At 39.0% G+C, this 21,417-nt stretch overlaps 1 protein-coding gene across 1 annotated transcript; it reads right to left on the reverse strand.

The window, feature by feature from the left end:
- Positions 1-50: 50 nt before the first annotated feature.
- On the reverse strand, positions 51-20,755 carry tesmin (testis expressed metallothionein like protein). The gene is made up of 12 exons (XM_084734469.1): positions 20,518-20,755; positions 19,411-19,497; positions 14,688-14,778; positions 14,482-14,586; positions 13,251-13,365; positions 10,225-10,253; positions 10,023-10,105; positions 9,236-9,307; positions 7,745-7,847; positions 6,566-6,664; positions 2,883-2,986; positions 51-978 (listed from the first exon to the last, which is right to left on the reverse strand). The coding sequence occupies exons 1-12, from the start codon at positions 20,739-20,741 to the stop codon at positions 795-797; spliced, it is 1,296 nt and encodes a 431-aa protein (XP_084590595.1). The 5' UTR covers positions 20,742-20,755; the 3' UTR covers positions 51-794.
- Between the last annotated feature and the right edge of the window lie 662 nt (positions 20,756-21,417).

Raw genomic sequence — 21,417 nt, forward strand, 5'->3', positions numbered from 1 at the left:
TAGTAGGAGTATTTAAAAAAACAAGCAGTTGCTAAGTAGCTTATTTTCCTACGATTCAATGTCAAACTTATGTATGAGGAGTAAAATCTGTGGTATTGAGAGCAAGTTAAAGAGATTTTTTTTAATATTTCACAGCTGCTCTTCATCACCCACTCCCAACTATGAACAGTCCACACAATAAACACCCATTATAACATCAGAAAACAGCACTCCCACTAATGAACCTCTTCAACCTACACATTTGATTATTTTAAAGGCTAATTTAACAGTAAATAAATAAATATACCTTAAAATCTAAAATGGGCCAACACATAACAATTGTAACAACAACTATGTGAATACATAAGAAGTCTGAACATTTCTTTCTTTGATTTACATGTACAGATTGGTCTGTTCATTTTATGGCTTAATAACCGAAATGTGTTAAAGGCAACGACTTATAAAATGTTTTACAGTATTTATGGTCTAAACTGTCAATCCACACGCTCAGCATAGTTTGGCAACAGCAACACTGCTTCAAAGAACACTACATTAAAAATAACATACCTCTGAACTCAACTATATGTTAATAAAAAGAGAAATTATTTCCACTCCACTTAAACCCTGGGAATGAACTCATACAGATGGTGTGCACAGATTCAAGAGAAAATCTGTAGTCACCTATAAATCCCTCAAAACCCTGCTGTATGAAACCAAATATCCATGAGGGCAGCTGACAACAGCTGATTTTGTTAGATGCTAACAGGGGACATTTTGAGCACACAGAGGTGTCTCCACAGTGTAACTCTGAAGCATCAGTCTGTATTGTTCTCAAACATAGCCTCAACAATCTGTGAGAGACACTGTCCAAACTCCTCCAGCACCATGTGCTCAGCTTGGACAGGGCTTTGGGCATCCCTCTCAGCCATCTCAGCCTTAACCAGCAGACAGCTGCACACAGCCTCCACCACACCAGAGGTTATCACTGATCCAGGCAATCTGAACACAAACACACAAACACATATTAACATGATGCTAATATCACACTGTATCTAAGTTTCATTCATAGAAATATCACCCAGAGTAAAAGGAAAAACACACAGCTGTTTGAGATCAGGACTTGTTAACATAACAAATCTAACAGTACCAATGCTATTATGAATTACTAGGGCACCATGACAGTTCTATGCACTATAAGAGAAATAAAAAAATGTGAAGCTAGATGAAAAAAATCTACTTGTGAATAGAAATCATCTCTGCATGCAACAAATGAACACTTCAGAACAAATCTATTCATATGTTTTTTGCGTGAGGCTCTGGCTGTGTGATATGACGATATATGTTGTTTAATGGTAAAAAAATCATTTATAGTTTCAAATTATGCTCTGCTGTTTATTTCATTGTGTATCAAACACCGTGTTCCTCCACACAATGTGGATGCTGGCAAATTTGCATGAAAACAAACAAACATGGAGGAGAGTGAACATGTCACAGACCGTGTAAATCCAGACAGGCCACTCTATCTCTAGTTAAATTACCAATGTTTTACCTGTATTTATTTTTTTGTTTGAAAGAGTTACTTTGTTTGCAACTACAGTTGAAAAGTGTTTTCTATTTACCCTTTCATGTTTTATGAATGAATACTATTCTTTATTTTACATGATTAATTAAAGATTTACACAAAGATTCAAAAAAAAAAAGAAAAGGTCATAAGAAATAGGCCTTTCCATGTGATCATTTCCAGTGGTGGACAAAGTACTCAACCCCAGTACTTGAGTCAAAGTATAGATACTCCTGGTCAAATATTACTCAACTACAAGTGAAAGTTGCTCAGTCAAAATTTTACTCAAGTTAAAGTATTAGAGTTCTTGCTTTTAAAACTACTTAAGTATTCAAAAGTACATGTTTTTAAAAATACTTAAGTATTAACTCTCTGAAACCATCTAATGATGCACTGACCTGCTTGTAGAACCACTCTGCTACACAAAGTCTATAGAAACACCTATAAAAACTTCAGCATAGAAATACAATCAAAAACAAAAAGGACAGTTATTTTCTATTTCTGATGTAACTTTATTAAAATCACATCATGAAAATTAGATTGAAGTTAACTGTAAGGAGTTCTCCAAGTCTGTTAAATAACTGAGATTTCTTTCTGTCTTCAGAGGCAGTATATATACATGAATTATGTGGTATTTTTCACCCCGATAAAAACAATCCAACTTTAAAAGTTACCTGGAACAATTAATAATTATAATAACATCTTGAGATTTAATTTTGTCTTTCTCCTGCCGTCACCATTACTGCTTTTTGTTTGAATGACAGAGGGAGAACTTGCTTGTTCTTGTTACAGAGCGCCTGGATGATGTATTTCCACTTTTACATCAATCCAAGGAGCTACTGTGATTGGTTTCTTTCTGCGAGGAACACAGCATGTAACCAATTGCATTTTAGAAAAGAAAAAAACACCAACAGCTGACTTCAAAGCTTAGTCAAAAAGTAACAACAACCTTCCTAGAAATGTAGTGGAGTCAAAAGTACAATATTTGTCTTTGAAATGTAGTGGAGTGAAAGTCAGAAGTTTCCAAAAAAAACAAATACTCAAGTAAAGTACAGATACTCAAAAAATGTACTTAAGTACAGTACTCAAGTAAATGTACTTCACTACTGTCCACCACTGATCATTTCATATAAAATATTTATTCATTGAATTTATTGAAGATGTGCTATATTGTGACATGGATTGTTTCATGGATATGACATGACAGGATATGAGGTTTTGGTCATATCACACAGCCCAACATGTCCCCGTCTCCATGTCCCAGGAGTATTAGAGCTGTAAGCTGACTGTGTTACTAAAGCTGGTGTGATGCAGGAAGATGTGACAAACTTGACTGACTCACTTGTTGGTGACATTAACAGACTTCTCTTTGGGGCCCATTTCTGAGCTGTCGTCATAGTTCCTACAGCCAACACATTTACATTTGGAGGTACACTTGATGTTGGCCTGCACAAACACACAACAGTAGAACTCAATTTACAAAAAAACTGCCTTGTGGTCACTAGTATTCTAGTGTACATTTTAAAGGAAATTAGGGATGCACAATAAAAATGTAGGCCGATAAATTATCAGCCAATAATGGCCTGTCCAGCTATATTGGTACTGGCTTATATTAGGTGATAAATATCAGGTATATTATTATCTGACTGGACAATTTGTTAAAGCATTTAATCTCATTAAGCAGCAAGCATTTCATATGGAAAAATGTTCTATAAAAAACAAAGTATATTTGTGAAATTGTTTGATGAAGTTGACTAGAAAACATAAAGGAAACATTTGAAGAGTCAGAAGTGACCTTGGTTATGAGAAGCAGGTAATTATCGGTTATTAGTATTGGCTGAAAAAAATCCATATTGTGCATCCCTAAAAGAAATGTCATTAGCCAAATGTTTCTTTTTACTTAACACTGACAAAAGAAAGAAAAAAAAATAAAAAATGCAAGCATGTGTGTAAAAATGATTGATATGAATAAAACAGCTTTTTGTTTTTAGCAACTGAACACCTAGTCACATTACCTGGGGATAAAAGAGAAATTAAATAAATAAGACCGATGAAGAATTAGTATGGAAATCTGCCAATATGCTTCCACATTCATCGTTTTTTTGTATTTCAAATGATGCACTAATTCTCTGCTGGGCAAAAAAAGTGGCAACTTTCAAACCAAACAAAGTACTGAAGCCTGAGACACGTGTGAGTGAAGACAAACAGGAGGAGGTGAAGACAGCTGTTGAGACCTTAGCTAAAGAGAAATATATCTGTTTGTTCTTAAGTTGTTTTTTCACAAGTTCCAAATCAACAATATTATTGCATTAAAAATCTGTGGCATCCTTTTTTATTTCAAAGTCTTTGGAATAAGTAATTTTTTCCTTGTTGCTTGGCCAGTGGGCTGATGTCTGTCTGAATGCCCCCTTATGCAGAGGTTCTCAACTAGGCCCGTGCGGTATACCGGTTCGTACCGAAAACCGGTCTTTATTTTCGTTATGATATTAATTTTTCATACACCGCCATACCGGTGAATAGCCCAAACAACGTCCGGAACATGCGCAGCGGGAAAGTGTTTCAGCGGGGGCCCATTTCACTGCTGCACATCAACACTACAGACGCTTGTTTCAGCTTGTTTCAGTGTGTAGACAAAAAGCAAGCATTTTCAAATGTAACCCCCACCTGGATATGTGAGCTGAAATATTCTGAGCTGAAATATTCTCGTTTTCTTTTGTTATTGTTGAAGAAAAAAAATATTTTAAATCTTATTTATTTTATTGAGGAAAAAGTTGTTGCAGTCTGGCTGTTCAAATTCATATTTCTGAATAAAACATAGTCAGTTTTAGACAGTTTAATAAATGTTAATCCTGTTTGGCCCATGACTTAGACTGTGTTTTAAATTTTGGCCTCTTCTGTGATTGAGTTTGACACCCCTGCACTAAACACTTCACCTTTTTAGACCGAAGAGGGTCACAGTGTCTGCAGGTAAAGAACCCAGAGCTAACGTTAGCTGCCAGCCTGACACAGTGTGGCTAACGTTAGCAGTTAGTAGTAGCAGCAGCAGCTCCACCTGCAGGTTTATGTCTGTGTCTGTGCTTAATGTGGTCACGTTTCTCCAGTCGAGTGAATATATATCAGCTTATTCTGTCACAGTCTACATTCATCTGTCCGACTTTGCTGATGTAAACATCTGGGGTTACCACAGCGATCGGTTCATACGCGCTGGGTGAGAGGGGCTGCCGTCTGACAGCACCGCAGCCCCGACTAGTGGCGTGTGGCAACAGATAACTGGCATCATGAATGAATGAAATATTGATAAATAGTTTGAACTACTAGTATTTCTGGTGTCGACTAGCATGGGTGGGGATGTTTAATTGTATAGTTGTCCCCACCATGTGATGGTAACCATACTTTGAAGGGGTCATGCTTTTACCTGTGTCTGGACATGGAAAAAAAAAACATGATACAGTCCTTATGACAGTAAAAAAGGCTATTTAAAGACAATCAACTGCAGTAATTCTGTTCTCATTAGAAGAAAATGTGGGTAAGAACACTGTTGCATGAAAAAAAAAAAATACAGTCAAATACAGTGAAACCGATATGAGTTTTAAAAAAAACATTTTATGAAAATTTTGTCATACCACCCAGCCCTATTTTCAACCTTATGTAACTGAGGGCCCACTTCTGAAATACAAGAGTTAGCTAGCTAACAGAGGCCAAACACCTTTATCACTACCTGATGACTGGTGTGGTGATATTTAAATGTAAACTGAACATCATTGAAATTATGCATTTTATTATTATCATCATATATTATTTTATAGGAATTATTGAGCACATTTTGATATAAAAATAACTTGCTTTCCAAAAAAAAAAATCTAAACATTTGGCAGCAGCATTACATAAGAAGTAGTGGTAGATGATATGGCAAAAATCTTCTATCACGGTACGTCATTTTGAATCACGGAAACAGTATGATACAGTAATCGTTCTGAAAATATTAAGAACATTTTTACATAACCATATCTTACTACATTTGATTATCCTCTTCCATACAAACAAAAGCTGCCTCACCTGAGACAACACAGGAGAACTAACATTCTTTTAAAATGGAAGCTAGACCTTACATGAAAATGTATTTAGCAGTCCTGCCCTCCTAACATGCTGCATGAGATCACACCTTAATCAAAACCCAAACCTACTTCATGACCCACTAGATGGTGCTCTGAGGTCTACCAGTAGGCTGCAGCCCTGGTCATGAAGTAGAGCTTTTCCAGTGGCACTTTTGGCTGCACCACATCAAACTGTGCTGCAGTGATTTGCATTCCATTACCACTTTTATCACACCCAGCTGCACCCAAGGTGGATTACTGTTTCTCCCTCTCAAACAAGTGAATGTTGTGGCTCATTTGTGTGCAGGTGAGCAGGGAGAAAGATATTTTTAAAACTCTCTGTCTGTTCAGCTTTTAGTACTTTTGTAGCTTCTAAATGAATCTCTGTGCTTTGAAATGTTTCTCTTCTGTGTTGCTGTTTGAACCTTCAGGTATCTGTTTTATTTTACCATTTCATATTTGCTTTCAGATGTATCAGAGTCACGTTCAGTTACTGCTGAAGAGACCCTACAGGAAAAGATTTCCTGATTGTGCTGCTTCATAATAAAAGCATTTAAATAATAAAACAACAGCAGCATTTCATTGTTGAAGAACTTTAGGGCACAGCATGTTTATCACAGCATCGTATACGAACGATTAATCCACCACTCTACAGCCGCTCAACTCAACTTTCGCCAAGCAGATAAAATCAAGCGCTGTTGCAATGGAAATGAAAACCCCTGCTGTGCTGGGCTGACAGGCCAGGTCAAAGTGAGTCAAGTAAGCACATGTGAATAGAAGAGGAGTATAGCATTCTCAACCAGTGTGCTTTACAATGGCTTCAGCCCTCAGCTGTTTTTGGTGCCCCTTGGTTTGTTTATGATTTCTATATCGTCTTATCAAATTACGAGTCACATTTTGTGTGTGTGTGTGTGTGTGTGTGTGTGTAAACCTCATAGCACACGCAGTAGTTCTTAAGGCAGCCAGAGCATTTACAGTTGCAGCCTTTGTTGCGTCGATCTTTGACCTCTCCTGACCTCCCACCAGCAATCTTGGAGCAGCAGTAACAACAGACATGAGGAACAGAGACAGAACCTGTTAAAACTTTTGAACTTGATGAAGTTGATCCACATCAACACACTGTCCATACAAGTAACAAAAACATTTGAGACACATGGTAGAACATGTCTCACTGCAAGTGTCCTCCAGTAACAGTGCTGATGAATCAGATCCGCTAATAGTGTGACACTCGTCACCCTGGCCGAAGCACCAATTACACACAATCAATGCTGTCAGCCCTACTCACCACGTCTTACTGTCTGCTGCAGCTCAAACACCAGCAGCCACAAACAGTCGATAGTGTTTCAGCTTGCACAGCAGTAAACCCTCCTGTAGCAACCACCACTACACCTGGATGATGATTATACACTACATCTCCAATATTAGTCACTATTTGCATACTGCAAGCGATTTAATGTACTTTTCCTTTTGTCTTTTTCATTTTTTTATCTTTACATCAGTTGTATCAGATGCTTACTATGTAATTGTACTTATTTAGTCAAGTAATTCATCACTAGTCATGTCTTTAACTTTTAAAATTTGCAGTGCAGTATTTTAACACAGCCTATTTTCAGTTTATGAAAGACCAACATTTCCTAATAATCTGTGCCATGGTGAATCATTTATTCCTTCAACATCATTATTCACTGACTGTATACTTTGACAATCGGGTAATTTCATTTATCGTATCGTTATAGTGATATGTATAGTATCACTAAGGTGCACAAGAAGGCATAGCTGATTTCACATTGAATATTTGAAGGCTTAATATGCTACATTTTCCTAAAAAATAATGTATAGACTCATATCATTACTTATGACCCATTAGAAATGTATGGTGGTGCGCTCTGCCCGTATTTCCTTCATCATCTCATTGTTTTGCTGTTTTGCTGTGCTCGAGACACTAAGTATCAAACCAAAACATCCTGGCATCTTTCTGGTGCATTTATGAACAGCTCAGACAAATCCTAGATTCTACCTTTAAAGGCTAACTGTGAAGCACTTTGGTAAACTACCAGTGTACATTTGATCATGCATTTGTTAAGTTTATGACACAAACATGTTTGCAAACCTTAAGCGCTTCATGACGCTCCATTTCATGCTCTGCATTGTTGTGGCAGTTGGAGCAGTCACAGTTGCTGCACATCACTCCACTGGCAAAACACTCACAGTAGCTGAAAGACAATAAAATAACATGTTACTACAATTATAAATTACAACTATAAATACTACTATAACTACATCAAATTATGAGCCAGACAAATGAGATAGCAATAATAAAGTACCGTATGAGTTAAGAATAAGAGTTATAGAACATGGGAAATAGGTATGCTGCACTCTGCTTCACATTATAAATGACAATGTGAGACACTGTATCTACACACACACACACACATATATATATATATATATATATATGTATATATATATATATATATATATATATATATATATGTATATATAATATATCTCTATATTAAATATATTATACATCAAATAACATAAAAGATGTAAAGTGTGTGTGTGTGTTGCTATTTAGGTTAATAAGAAGTAACATAGTGAATGAGACAGAGAAGAATATTCACTGAACCTGCAGCAAATAATAGTCAAGGCCATAAAATGTGGAATTTCTGCAGGGTAGTTACCACAGTATTTGCTAAGACTTAAAATATTAAGTCTTAATATACATGTGTGGAGCAAACACAGTATTACAGTCACTGTTTAAAAAACCTCCAGACAAAGGCTGAACAATTTTGAAATAATATCTAATTGTGATTGGTGACATTCAAGGTGTTCAAGGATTTTTTTAAACTGTAGAATCTGATTTGTTAAACAAGACATCTCTGCCTCTCCACATTCATTAATTTAAATGTTTTTTGACACACATTTTGCCTTTAACAAATATTGCACCACAATTTAAAAACTGCAGAAACCCATATTGCCATCTGAAATAAAATTTCAATTAACAATGCCGCTCTACTTCAGACTGAAACTCAATTAATTAATTAGCTATCATTTCCCTTTTTGAAGGGTGGTGCCCCGAGGTAAATTTAATGCAAGTTAAAATGAGTATAAATACTGATTGTTTCAGAAGTTAACTGCATTTTCTCGATTACATATTTGCCCATACATACACAGATGCCCTCTACGGTACTGACCTTACATCAGCATGGGATATTTTTGGTAAAACCTGTTTTTACAAGGCTTCTTTTGATGTGTTTATCTCTCTCAGTCAGTCTCACTGTTTGGACCCGGCTATAGTGTGTGTCCCATGAAACAGTGCCTCAAATCTTACTCCTGTTTCCAAATACCAAAAACACTTATGCTGCTGCAGTGGTGAGTCTGTGGTAGTAAGTCAGGTACTGCAGCTCTGTTTTACAGATCCAAAACCTTGACAACATCAGTCAAGTTGGCAGTTTGTCGTAACACATTTATGGTTACCTTTTCAAGAGTTGGATTCAAATGAAGTGCAAGCATTGCGGAGAATTACTGTAATGTCTCAGAAGCATGTTGTCTCTACATCCTACTGTAAGGAGAACTAAAAATGAAAGACTGTACTCACAGTTTGAGGCACTTGGATCTGGTGCAGTGGCAGCGCTTCCTGGACTTTGAGTCACAGAAAATTCCAACAGTTCTGCAGGGATAAAAGGAGAGAATAAACTAAACTGTGTTCCAAGTCTATACAAAAAAACTCAGTGAATAACACAAGAAACCAGCTGATGACATGCTGACACACTGAAGAACGTACACTCTCTTAAAAAACCACAGTGAGGCCTGCATTGTCATTACTGAATGAAGTCCCATATGGCCTGTTCCATTACACTACTGATGACTGCTGAGTCTGTTTTCTTAACATTTATGGAAGTAAATAAATGTGGGCTGATTATCATCAGCTGAGACAGTACAGTTTGTACTGAGTGACAAATACTCACAAATCAGTGTCATTTAGAAACAGCTGAAAGTGTTGACATCAGGGAAAATGCCTCATGAAAACCTTTGAACCGAAATGTAGCAAAAAATGTTCCTCTCCTAATTTTGAAAAGGTCGCCAAATACATTCATCTCTTTCAAAATAAGATCCTTTGGCTGTGTTCACTGTATCTCAGACACAAAAGGTGTGTAACCATATTTTGTCAATAACATGATTAGGGATATACTGACCATATGAATGAAGAGGGAAATTACTGTGCAAAGTGGTCTGGGAATTCTAATAGGTTGTTTGAGTTTTGCCACTATTAAAACTCGTCATTATCATAATCTATCTGGCAGTGCTTAAAGCACTTTTTCATAAACATTTTTAGTTGTCTTTCAATGTCTGTAAGGTACATACAAGAACCTCATAGTTCTTACTGTGCTGGAGGGCCTTGAGGCTGCATGTTGGCTGTCTGATCCCTGGACTCATAAAGGGGACAAGCCTGGCGGTACTGGGGAGGCTTTATATGAATACATGATTGCATATGTGAATAACAATCAATCAGTAGAGTATGGTAAATATAGAGCTGTCCCACAGAGACAGTTCTGTGTACAAATGGAGCAAATGTTGTTTTCCTACCTGGCTGGGAGTCCCCAACACACTCACACCTGAGAAACACAAAGGATGAGATGATTACTACAGAAAGCAACAATATAAAAACTAGATGAGCCATATATGGGCTACAGCTGCTGTGAGATGTCATAACAACTTCATATGAGCAACATACAATATGGACTTTTTTCAGCTGATACAAATAATTACTTGCTTCTCAGGGCCATTGTCGATAACTGATAATTTCACATTTTTGTATTTTACAAAGAAGTTAATCTAACCTGCAGTTTATGTACACCTGAGGGTAAGAAAGGCGAACCTTGTGACTGAACCAAATCTAACTGACACCATTATTACATTACAAAGGTCAGTTCTGACTCTTCAAATGATCTGTTTTTCTATACCAAGAACGATACAGGCCAATATGGCTGTGAAAGGCCAATTTCAGTCGATAAATTATCGTATAGCACTCCTTGATATTAATGAAATTTCAGCTATCTGTGTATTATGATAACAATGACACACTTCTATGCACTCAGGTTAATTCAGTTTTGTTTGATTTGCTTTGCTCTGGTCCAGTTGCCATTGGATCTGATTGGATACAGGCAAAATCCAAAGAGATTGTACCTCACATTAATGCACAGTGATATATAATTATTAGTCCTGCTATTTGCCACAGTATCGCAGTGTCTGTTATCTGTGTCTTCAAAGCTGTTCAAACAGCTGTTACCTTGTCTTTTGTAGCAATGTAGTCATTTTAAAGTCAAAGCTCCTGACATGCACATGTTCCACCACAACAAGTTCCCCCTCAGCCGTATTTTGCAGAAGCATTTTCACTGAAATGTGGGCTTAGCACTGCCCGAGACATTTGTGATTGGTTTAAAAGAATGCAACCAAGGCAAGGCATTTTTTCCCATAAAGCAGAATGTGTATGCAAGGAGCCCGACCTTTCTCCAGCACTGAGCACTGTGGAGGGAAGTCTGGCTATGCGAGACTACCAGGACAAATACTCAAAAGGATCAAAAAAAGTCTACACTGCTCCAATCCTCACAGAAAAGTGCAGCAGAGACAGAAAAACAAACATATCCAGGCATAACAAAATCACATAAACCATCAGACATAATCACACACATTATTAAATAGATGATTTAAAAAATGAAAATTGACTGGTCTGACCAAGTTATTTCTCTGAGCGGTAAGTTGGCTTTAACAGTCCTGAGTGAGATCTAGTCTGCTGAACAGTGTGAGGAGACCTTTATAAATAAAACTGACAGAACGTAATTCTCATCTTATTGTTCGTGAGGATCAGCCTACTTTTTCATATAGTACATAGTGATGAGGCCAATATTTATCTACTGCACTGAAACATTCACCGTAAACTGTATGAAGTTGTTTTATGTAAGAGTGAGTAGCAGGCATAAAGGATATCTCCATAGTCGATAACAGACATAACTGGTTAACTGTACTGATCAATTTCCTGTCGTCACAACACAAACCTGCTTCCTTCCAATGTAAGAAATTTTCATCTTTAATTTCTGTGCCACTTGCTCCACATGCTGTTTACAGGGCTTCTACACATTTTGCATTTCCAATTTCCAGACTTTTTGAGACACAAGATAGATTTTCAAAAGATATTTGACTTCTAGCTTTCTTTTTCCATTTGCAAACCTTCGCCAACCATGCTTTATATTTTGCATTGTCACACAAGCCCTTGGAAAACTTGCATTTACTCATTATTGCTGTTAGGTCCTATGCAGAAAGTTGGAAAAGGAAACTAACCAGTGCTGCCTATACTCTACTTATTTTCTCTTAACATAATATAAAAATAATATTATATAGAGGGAGCTCAGCACAGGAGTGTGTGTCCAGTTGCCCACCATACTTCTTGCCTTGTTTGTGACGACATCAAGCTTGCTCAGGCCCGTGCTCTCTCATTATGTTTAACATTTTGACAGCACTGGCTGCCCTGAAAAACACTCCACTATTTGATCATTTAGAAAACAGAATTTGGGAGATAGTCTGGAAGCAAAGATATTTTTCCATACTGGGAATTGCTAAAATTAATTTCCAGGTTTGAAAGTGAGGCTGCTGTCTAGCCAAGTTCACAGGCATTTATAAAACTCGACAATTTCAATTTCAGGATCACGAAGTGTGAAACTCAGAGAAATGTGAGTAAAAATCTTTGTTGGTGAATGAAATAAATGGGATCTGCTTTAATAGACTCATCATTATTTTTTAAAACCGCAAGTGAATTGAAAATTTCATAATTACTGTCTGTCAGCAATCTGGATAAACACTGGAAAAAAATGATTGAGGGTTGTGGGATGGAACATATACTATGTATGGGTATGGATCAGACATAAATCTCTCCTCTGTAAAATGTCTGAAGGTCCAGTGATCACTGATGTCCTGGACGAAGACTCCAGCAGCTGTCAATCACTGTCAATTCAGACATCAAGGTTACTGCTGATGATGATGAAGGAAGGTTTTCATACATTGAGTATCTTTAATAAAAGTATGTAAAGTAACTATGTATGGTAACATTTTTTTTTTTAACCTATATTTATTGAGGGGATGGTTCATTCTTTAGCAGGAACACCCTGATCACATTCATACCTGGAAGCTGCCCAGTACAACCACAGTCTGATCTGCCCGCCTCTGAGCAGTTCCACTGGAGTGGTTGGGGTTCAGGGCCTTGCTCAAGGGCATCTCAGCGGTGGTAATGACAAGCAAGCGCAGTCTTTCACTTTCCCCACCCAGATTGAACCAGTGAGCTTCCGGTCTCAAACTTGCTTCTCTAACCTTTAGGCCACCACTGGCTAGGCCTTGCAAATAGTAACAAGGCGTCACACGTCCTCCTGTCCTCACTACTGATTTGCAGTATCATTTAATCTGAGATCTGCTAAGATGTGGTGTTTCTGTTCAGGTGCTGTGTAGGAGGGCCATGCTCTTTATTCTGTCATTACCTGCTCTTTGGTGTGTCTGACTTTGTTTCGTACTGGATGCAGAACCAAACCATAACTAACATGTAACCTATGTGAACTTGTCCTCACCTTTCCCCTGAGTTGAGTCGTCCTCTCCGTGCTGCGGTGCAGATGTCAGGGTAAGGAACACAGGTTCTGGCTCACAGGGGTTAACCTGTCCTCCTCCACTCACATTACACAGCACCTATATGGATACGGGAAGAATGGAACCATTGGTTGATTAAAACTATTTTGATTACTGATTAATTGTTGAAGTCAGTTTTCAAACAGAAAAGATCATTCCCTAGATCCAGCTTTACAAAGTGATAATACACAGTTTTTCTTTGTCTTGCGTACGATGGAAAGTGACTGTTGTTGGGTTTTGGACTATGGACTGGACGAAACAAGATATTTGAAAAGGTCACACGGGACTTGGGAAAATGTTACCGGCATTTTGTACTTTTTCCTGATGAAGGCTACATAGCTTGCAGGTTCCCGCAGGACATATATGAACCTGTTATATGACAGGTTCATATATGTCCTGCGGGTCAGTGACCAGGTGCTTTGCTTGGTAAAAAATAAAAAGATTTCTACTCACTTGACAAACTATAGTCAAACACATAGACCACCATCACACCAGGGCTGGGTCTGCATACCTTTCAATCTACTCAGTCTAACTAGGAAATCAATGTCCCTCACAGTCCCTACTACAAGACAGTCTGAAATATAGCAATATCTTTTTTTTCAACCAATACCAATTACCAATAGTTATTTGCTTCTCATGGCTGAAACTGATAAGATAATCAATACTGTCACTTTTTTATATCTTATTACCTGTAGTTTCTGCTCACCTGGGGGTCAGACAGGTTCAGATATAAAAAGCAAAGATGGATGATTTAATATTCTTCTCTGACTGAACCAAATCTAACTGACATCACTGTCGAACACACAAAAACACACAGTTCGGACTCAACACATGTTCATTTAGTTTCTCATTAACATGTCAAAAACACTCTCAAGCTTTAATCAAACAAACGTCTAAGAATTCAACTTAAATGCTTTAACATGATCTGTCAAACCAGATATTTTTATAGCCAGGATTTACTGGCTACTATATGCCGATACTGATACAGACTGATATAGCTGTGATAGACCGATATTGGCCAGAGACTTATCTGCCCCTATATTTATCATGCATCCATAATAAATTATATTTCTCTATAGAAATAAATGGGAAAAAAGAATGAAACTAAATGTGAAGAGATCTATTCTTTTTGTGTTGAATGGACTGAAATGAAAATCTGTTTCTGGTAAAACTTACAGGCTGTGGGAGGTGGGGTGTAAATTCAGTCAGTCTCTCATGAAACTGCTCATGTTCCATGGCCTGTTGCACAGAGATACTGCCTGCAGGGGCATTAAAGTCACCCTGAAAACACACAAGACACACACAGACATACAAAAACAAATCAGTGGTGTATATATTCTCTATTGATTAATGAAAATGGTTGAATGATTCTGAACACTCACCAGCATCATGCTGCAGAGAATGGGTTCATGAGTAAACCAAGGAGCAGAAACTGAGCTGTGATGGCTGCCATCTGGTGGAGCAGGTACAGGGCTGAAGAAACCAAGACTGCCTCAAGTCACTTTGCCATTACAAACACATCATTACCCTTCTACAGAGGTCTGTGCATACTGAGGTATGAGTCAGTTGGACCCTCACCTCATTGAAGGTGCTTTCACACCAAACTCATTTAGCTTGGTTGACTGTTTAGTGCAGCTTGTTTGGGCTGGTGTGAAAGCTGACAATGAAACCCTGCTGCTGACCAAACAACCAGACTGAGTCTGTTTGAAAAGGTGGATCTTGGTCTGGGTCCAAGTGGACTATAGTGCAGTTAATTCGTGGTGTGGAGGCAAACCAACCAAACACAGAATTTTATGATAGAAGAAGTTATTTTAATATGTTTTGAATAAATCCATCTGCTGATTGTGAAATCTGATTCAGTGAAATCTGATTCAGAGATTGTATCATTGATCTATATAAGACGTGTCAGAGTCCAATGTTAATGGTTTATTTGAGAAGTACTTGCCCTGCAGGGCAAGATATTTTCACGGATTAACAGGTCAAAAGTTGTTAAAACTACTGCTCTTTGTCTGGTTAAAGTGTATAATAGATATATAGTAGGGCTGGCAGTGTGAACATTCACACATATAAACCACAGCAGTTCAGTGAGGTGGCTGACACACACACACAGGTGCAGTGTATTGTAGGCTACAAGAAGCCTCCTTTTCATCCAGTCTCTGTTAGTCATTGTACATAACATGCTACCACTTGCTAAATAATGCTTATAAGTGGTTATTTCTCTGTGACATCTTTGTGACACCAGACAACATAAACAAACATATTAGAAACATTAAAGAGCTGCTTTAACTTCAGTCAGTCACCAGAATTTGATTTCCTCACGTGGGTCCTAATGATGCACGATGACATCACCAAAACTGTCCAATCAGTGAGTTACCTGTCTGCCTGTAAAATTTTGTGTTTCCTCCTCTTGGTTCATTTGTAAAAGGCAAACTTGGACACGAACCAGACCAGACCTAAAATGCAATATTTCATTTTTGTCTTTTTGTCTGGGCCAAATGAACTGAACTCCAGGTGTGAAAACACCTTAAACCTTACATTGTTGCTGCCCGTGCCACACTGCTATACCTCTAATACTGAAATTTACAAGAGTCTGTTCATTAATTTAATTTTGATGTTTTGATGAAGCATTTTTTCTGATGATACCATCTTTTAAAGTACTTCAGTGGTATGTTATGGTTCACAGAAAAATGAAATAATGCCAGTGAAAATGGTACATTTTATACTTGAACGTCCACCAAATGGTGCAAACATAGAAATAGTCAAGTTTATTTATAAAGCACATTAAAAACAACCGAGGCTGACCAAAGTGCTGTACAATGAAATAAGGAATATATAACAAGAGCAGCAGACATGATGTAAAAATGCCACCCCAGACACAAGTAGATAAATAGAGGAACAGATAAAATATGAAACACAAATAAACAGAAAACAACAACAACAACAACAACAACAATAATAATAATAATAATAATAATAATAATAATAATAATAATAATAATAATAAATAAAAGTAAAAGTACAACTCTAAGGACACTCAAAAGCCTGAGAGAACATGTGAGTCTTAAGTTTTGCTTTGAAAATATCAACAGAGGGGGAACACTTTATTGAAAAGGGTAGGCTGTTCCAGAGTTTAGGGGCAGCTACAGGAAAAGCCTGATTACCTTTCCCCTTCAGTCTAGAATGCGGGACAGCTAGAGGCAGCTGGTCTGAGGATCTGAGCAATCTGGGGTTGGAAAGGGGGCAGAGGAGCTCGGACAAGTAAAGGGGTGCCAGACCGTGCAGAGCTCTATACACAAATAGGAGAACCTTAAAATGTATTCTGTATTTTACAGGAAGCCAGTGCAGGGATGCTAGAACCGATGTAATACTGTCATGTTTCTTGGTACCAGTCAGCAATCTGGCGGTGGCATTCTGCACCAGTTGTAGGTGAGCCAGAGAAGACTGGTTGATTCCCAAATAGAGGGAGTTACAGTAGTCCAGTCAGGACGAAATTAAGGAGTTTGTGACTATGGTGAGGTTATTGAAGGAGAGAAATGGCTTGATTCTGGCAATATTTCGGAGCTGGAAAGAACAACCCTTCACAACAGAGTATATCTGTTTGTCAAATTTTAAGGTCGAATCAAAAATGAAACCAAGATTCCTGGCATCAGGATGGAGGTTGGGAACCAGAGGCCCCAAGTGGTCAGCTATCCCCCTGGTGGAGTTTGGGGGACCAAGCAGGACCACTTCTGTCTCACTGTCATTTAACTGAAGGCTATTTTTATCCATCCAATGTTTGATGTCCTGGAGGCAATCAAGGAGGAACCCAACTGTGCTGTGATTGTTATTACCAGGTTCTAATGGAAGGTATAACTGTGTATCATCTGCGTAGCAATGGTATGCAGTTCGCCATAGAAGCTACAGTTGACTTTTCTATTGAAGTTTTCAGTGTGTTTTGGCCTTAATGTTAAATTGAGCAGGTCAATATGTTCATCTGTACCTGATGGGTTTGTAATATTATTATATGACCATATTTTTATGTCAAATGCAGTGCCTTTGAGGGTTTGCATGATTAAAGTGTGCGATATCTTGTGTGCAGACAAAAAGCAAGCATTTTCAAATGTAACCCCCACCTGGAAATGTGAGCTTAAATATTTTGAGCTGAAATATTCTCGTTTTCTTTTGTTATTGTTGAAGAAAAAAACTTATTTTAAATCTTATTTATTTTATTGAGGAAAAAGTCGTTGCAGTCTGGCTGTTCAAATTCATATTTCTGAATAAAACATAGTCAGTTTTAGACTGTTTAATAAATGTTAATCCTGTTTGGCCCGTGACTTAGACTGTGTTTTAAATTTTGGCCCCTTCTCTGACTGAGTTTGACACCCCTGGTTTACGCGCAGTGTCGTTTGATCCAACGTGAACTATTATGTTTTGGATAGAGGATGACAGGGCATGCAGCAGACGTGGGAGTTTTTCCAGGATGTCAGACACTGTCGCTCCAGGAAAGCAATGTGTTGCAGCATTGATGAAGCGGACATTCCTGATTACTGAGTCTCCAACTATCAGTGTAGTCGGGGAGAAAAGGGGACGATGAGATCCTGAGTGAAGTCTCTCAGAGCGGGATCCCACGCGTTAAGCATCTGTCATTCGAACCATCAGTATATCACATGGATGGAGGGGGACCAGTCAGTGGAAGAGACCGCACCTGTGGCGATGGAGTGGATGGAGGATGGGCAGGAGCCCGCCGCGGCGCTGGTGTAAAGAGTGGTGTGGAGTGGTGAGCCCTGGTGTGAGTGGAGTGCTCAGGTATAGCCGGTGGGAGAGCTGAGGGTGATGGGGAGCTGCGAGACCCCCTGGCCTGCAGGGAAGGTGGGGGAGGGGGGATGGATTCTGCAGGCAAAAGAGGGAAGTCGAACAGGTCAAGGATGTCATATTTATTCTCCAGTCGGACATTAAATTAAGGAGGGACATGGGAGGGGGGCTTCCCTCTCCTGCCATGAGCACCGACCATGGACCAGGGCTCGTGGCTGGATGGGGTGGAGCTAACCAGGGCTTAGGGTTCGCCCCAAACTGTGTCCAGGAGCTAGCAGTGATGGAGACCGGAGAAGAGGTGACAGCCATGGGACAGTGAGCGGAGACATCGGGCTCTGGAGGAGAGGGAGCTACTGCAACCTCAGCAGCTGGACAGGGCACAGTGGCCTCACGCACCCGGGAACAGGTGGTGTTGATTTGTGCTGGACCAAAGATGATAGTATCCATGAGCTTATCGGCTTCTTGGATCTTGTAGAACATGGATATTCGTCCTTCCAGTTCAATAACCTTATCTGCCAAGCGGGCGCAGCTGACGCAGCCAGAAGTGGAGGTGAGTGGAGCCAAAATTATAGATGGAGGCTGGGGAACAAAAATAAAGAACGAGGCCAGTACAGGGCTAAAAGTGCATAAAAGTCAGACTACAAATTTAGCGAGCAGTGGCACGTGGAAGCCATAGGCAGGTCATAGGCACTCACATGCAGGGGCTCTGAATAGGAGCCCACAGAGATGACAGAGTTTATTCAGTGGCAGAGGGGATCCACGTAGAGGATATCAAAATCGGACAGCAGAACTTACTGACACGGGTCCAACAAGTGGACCCGCTGCAGTGATTCAGTTTCAAGTTGCAGATTGTGGCCAGTCTTGATCCAGAGGCTGCTGTCACTGTTGGGGTTAGATTAGCTTCTAAGCTAAAAACAAATCAGTTGTGCTAACCTCGGCAGGCTATCCAAGCCCAGAAAGTAAATGGTAGGCCTGAAACAACTCAATCAAGAGTCCGATTAGTAAAGGCTCGTACACTCTTAAAGTGCTTGACTAAAACAAGGATCTGCAACGTATGACCTAATGTAGTGTAAAACTGAGAGAAAGAGTCATAGAAAGAAGATGGAGCTCCAGTCCGACATAGAGCACACCAATGCAAGCACGCAGGCCTAGGCCAATGGAGGTGGGCCTCTGTTGAGGCAACCCAAAATAGTTGTTCAAAAGTTGCTGACTGACCCCAAGATTTGAGCTTCTGCTGGAGGCAACATGTTATTTTGATGCTTGACATTTTTGTGACTGTAAAAACCTAACACACTGTAAGTGAATGAGACTTACCCAGTGAGGAGGTGACCGGACTGGGGCTCTACGAAGTAGGCTGGGTAAGTCAGCTGACACTGAAGGGACTGACATGGACTGTGGAATCTGCAACCCAAAATTCAAATCTACTGCTTAGGTTTGTGTAAAAGTGTATGTAGGGGTGGACGATATGGCAAAAATATCATATCATGATTTTTTTATTATAAAATCACAATTTCAATTTTATCACGATCTTACATGTATTTGTGAGACTAATTTGCAAGTTTCTGGTCAGTGCAACCAAACCATTTCTGTATGTAAAACAGTCCTAATAGTCTTGAATGGAACCATATCTTTTGCAAGATAAAAGGTAACTGCTTCTGTTACCTCTTTCCACCGCTTGCTTGTCTTCTCATACAGAGTGCCTTTATCAAATGCCTGTGTTAACATTATCTGTTTGGGTCTAGCTGCTGCCTCTGGCTGCTGTGCCGCCGGCGGTCTCCTCGCTGTTTGACTCTCAGCATACTGTTTAGGGTGCTTTCTCTTCAAGTGATTGAACAAGTTTGTCATGTTGCCATCCGACGTGCAAACCGTCTCTTTGCAAATTACCTTTGTTTGCACTTTGTCATTTGGGGAAAAGCCAAACCAATTCCATATAATGGAAGTGGAGTTTTTTTTAGCGACCAACTCGTCCATTTGGCTTTCAGCCATGGCTCTCCATACGGCTACTGCTACACACACAAACAAGGAGGCGGGTAAGGAATTTCATCACTGCCCGTAATTAGCTATGATTCGTCAGTCAGGTTGACGACATAATACGTCTGGTGCGTCGGTGCATCAGCACAGAACTGCAATTTATAGAATGTGACCTAGATGATCCATACGATCTCCTCACTTTGGCAGATCGTCTACACGTTCTAATCCTTTCACGATCTAATATCGTCATATCGCACACCCCTAAGTGTATGAAACAATAAATATCCCATATGTATTCTTTGAGCATTTTATTATTTCAAACATATGATGAAGTCAGAAGATTTAGTAATGGCTGATGCAGAAAAAAGAAAGGAGAAGGGGGATGATAGCACATAAATGATCAAAGTAAGAAAATCTCAAAATTATTAGGCAAATGAATGAACATTATACCTTAGGCTGAGAGGGTCCACCATTCCTGGCTGGACACTATGATGATAAAGATGAGGAACTACTCCAGGCAGGCTGACATTTGGAGGGGGGTCTGTCCACACAGGAGACCCTGCAGGGCCAGGATGTACATCACTGTCTTTGTCAGAGCCACCATCTTTTGAAGGGTTACAGTCAGGGTCAGTATAATCCTGTTTCCTTTGTGCTGTGGTCACCAGGTCACTCATCCTGCCAGCTTGGAGGGCACCTGTTGTAATCATACATTACATAACTCTAAAGATGTCAGTCATGATGGATTTGGACAGAATGTCACTTTAACCATCAATGAAGGTGATGAAAAGTAACTTCATTTGTATTGACATAAATAAAACCTTCCTATCGTTTCCCCTCCTTTAGCTGGAACCTTTTTTGTTCATCTGAGTAAATCTTCTTTTCATTATCTAATACAGGGGTCTGCAACTTTTATGATCAAAAGAACCATATTTGGCCAAAAAAAAGGGGGGAAAACTGTCTGGAGCCACAACTATTAAATTCTCTCTTTTCCCTGAAGACCTTTTTTGGATTTAAAGATAAAGATGAACCACCGTCAAAATTCATAGGAAAAGGCGCTGAGCCATAGATGTAGTCTATGATGCACAACTAGCTACTAATTTTCAGTAACTTGCCCAGCACTTAAAACACAGTAGTCAGCTATGCAGTGACAGTTCATTCAAACTATCTTTTCTGTCCATCTTCATCTATCTATAAGTTGTCAAATTTAATTAAATTATTAATTCAATTCAGAGTAATTTGAAAAATAACTTGGTAAAAAGTGTAACTTACTGCATATAATTTAATCTGTTGTGTGTGATGGATGAAGTGATGGTTTTACGTTCAATCAAAACAAAGTTTTTGGAAAAGCAT

This window comes from Lutjanus erythropterus, chromosome 13 (assembly GCF_056507025.1).
Source record: "Lutjanus erythropterus isolate fLutEry1 chromosome 13, fLutEry1.hap2, whole genome shotgun sequence".
NCBI classification, from domain to species: Eukaryota; Metazoa; Chordata; class Actinopteri; order Lutjaniformes; family Lutjanidae; genus Lutjanus; species Lutjanus erythropterus.

Coding starts and splice junctions, on each gene's coding strand:
- tesmin (XM_084734469.1), bottom strand. CDS start 20,741: ATGAGTGACCTGGTGACCACAGCACAAAGGAAACAGGATTATACTGAC. Junction 19,498..20,517: donor GTGGACCCTCTCAGCCTAAG/GTATAATGTTCA, acceptor TTTGGGTTGCAG/ATTCCACAGTCCATGTCAGT. Junction 979..2,882: donor TCTGTTAATGTCACCAACAA/GTGAGTCAGTCA, acceptor GTTTGTGTTCAG/ATTGCCTGGATCAGTGATAA.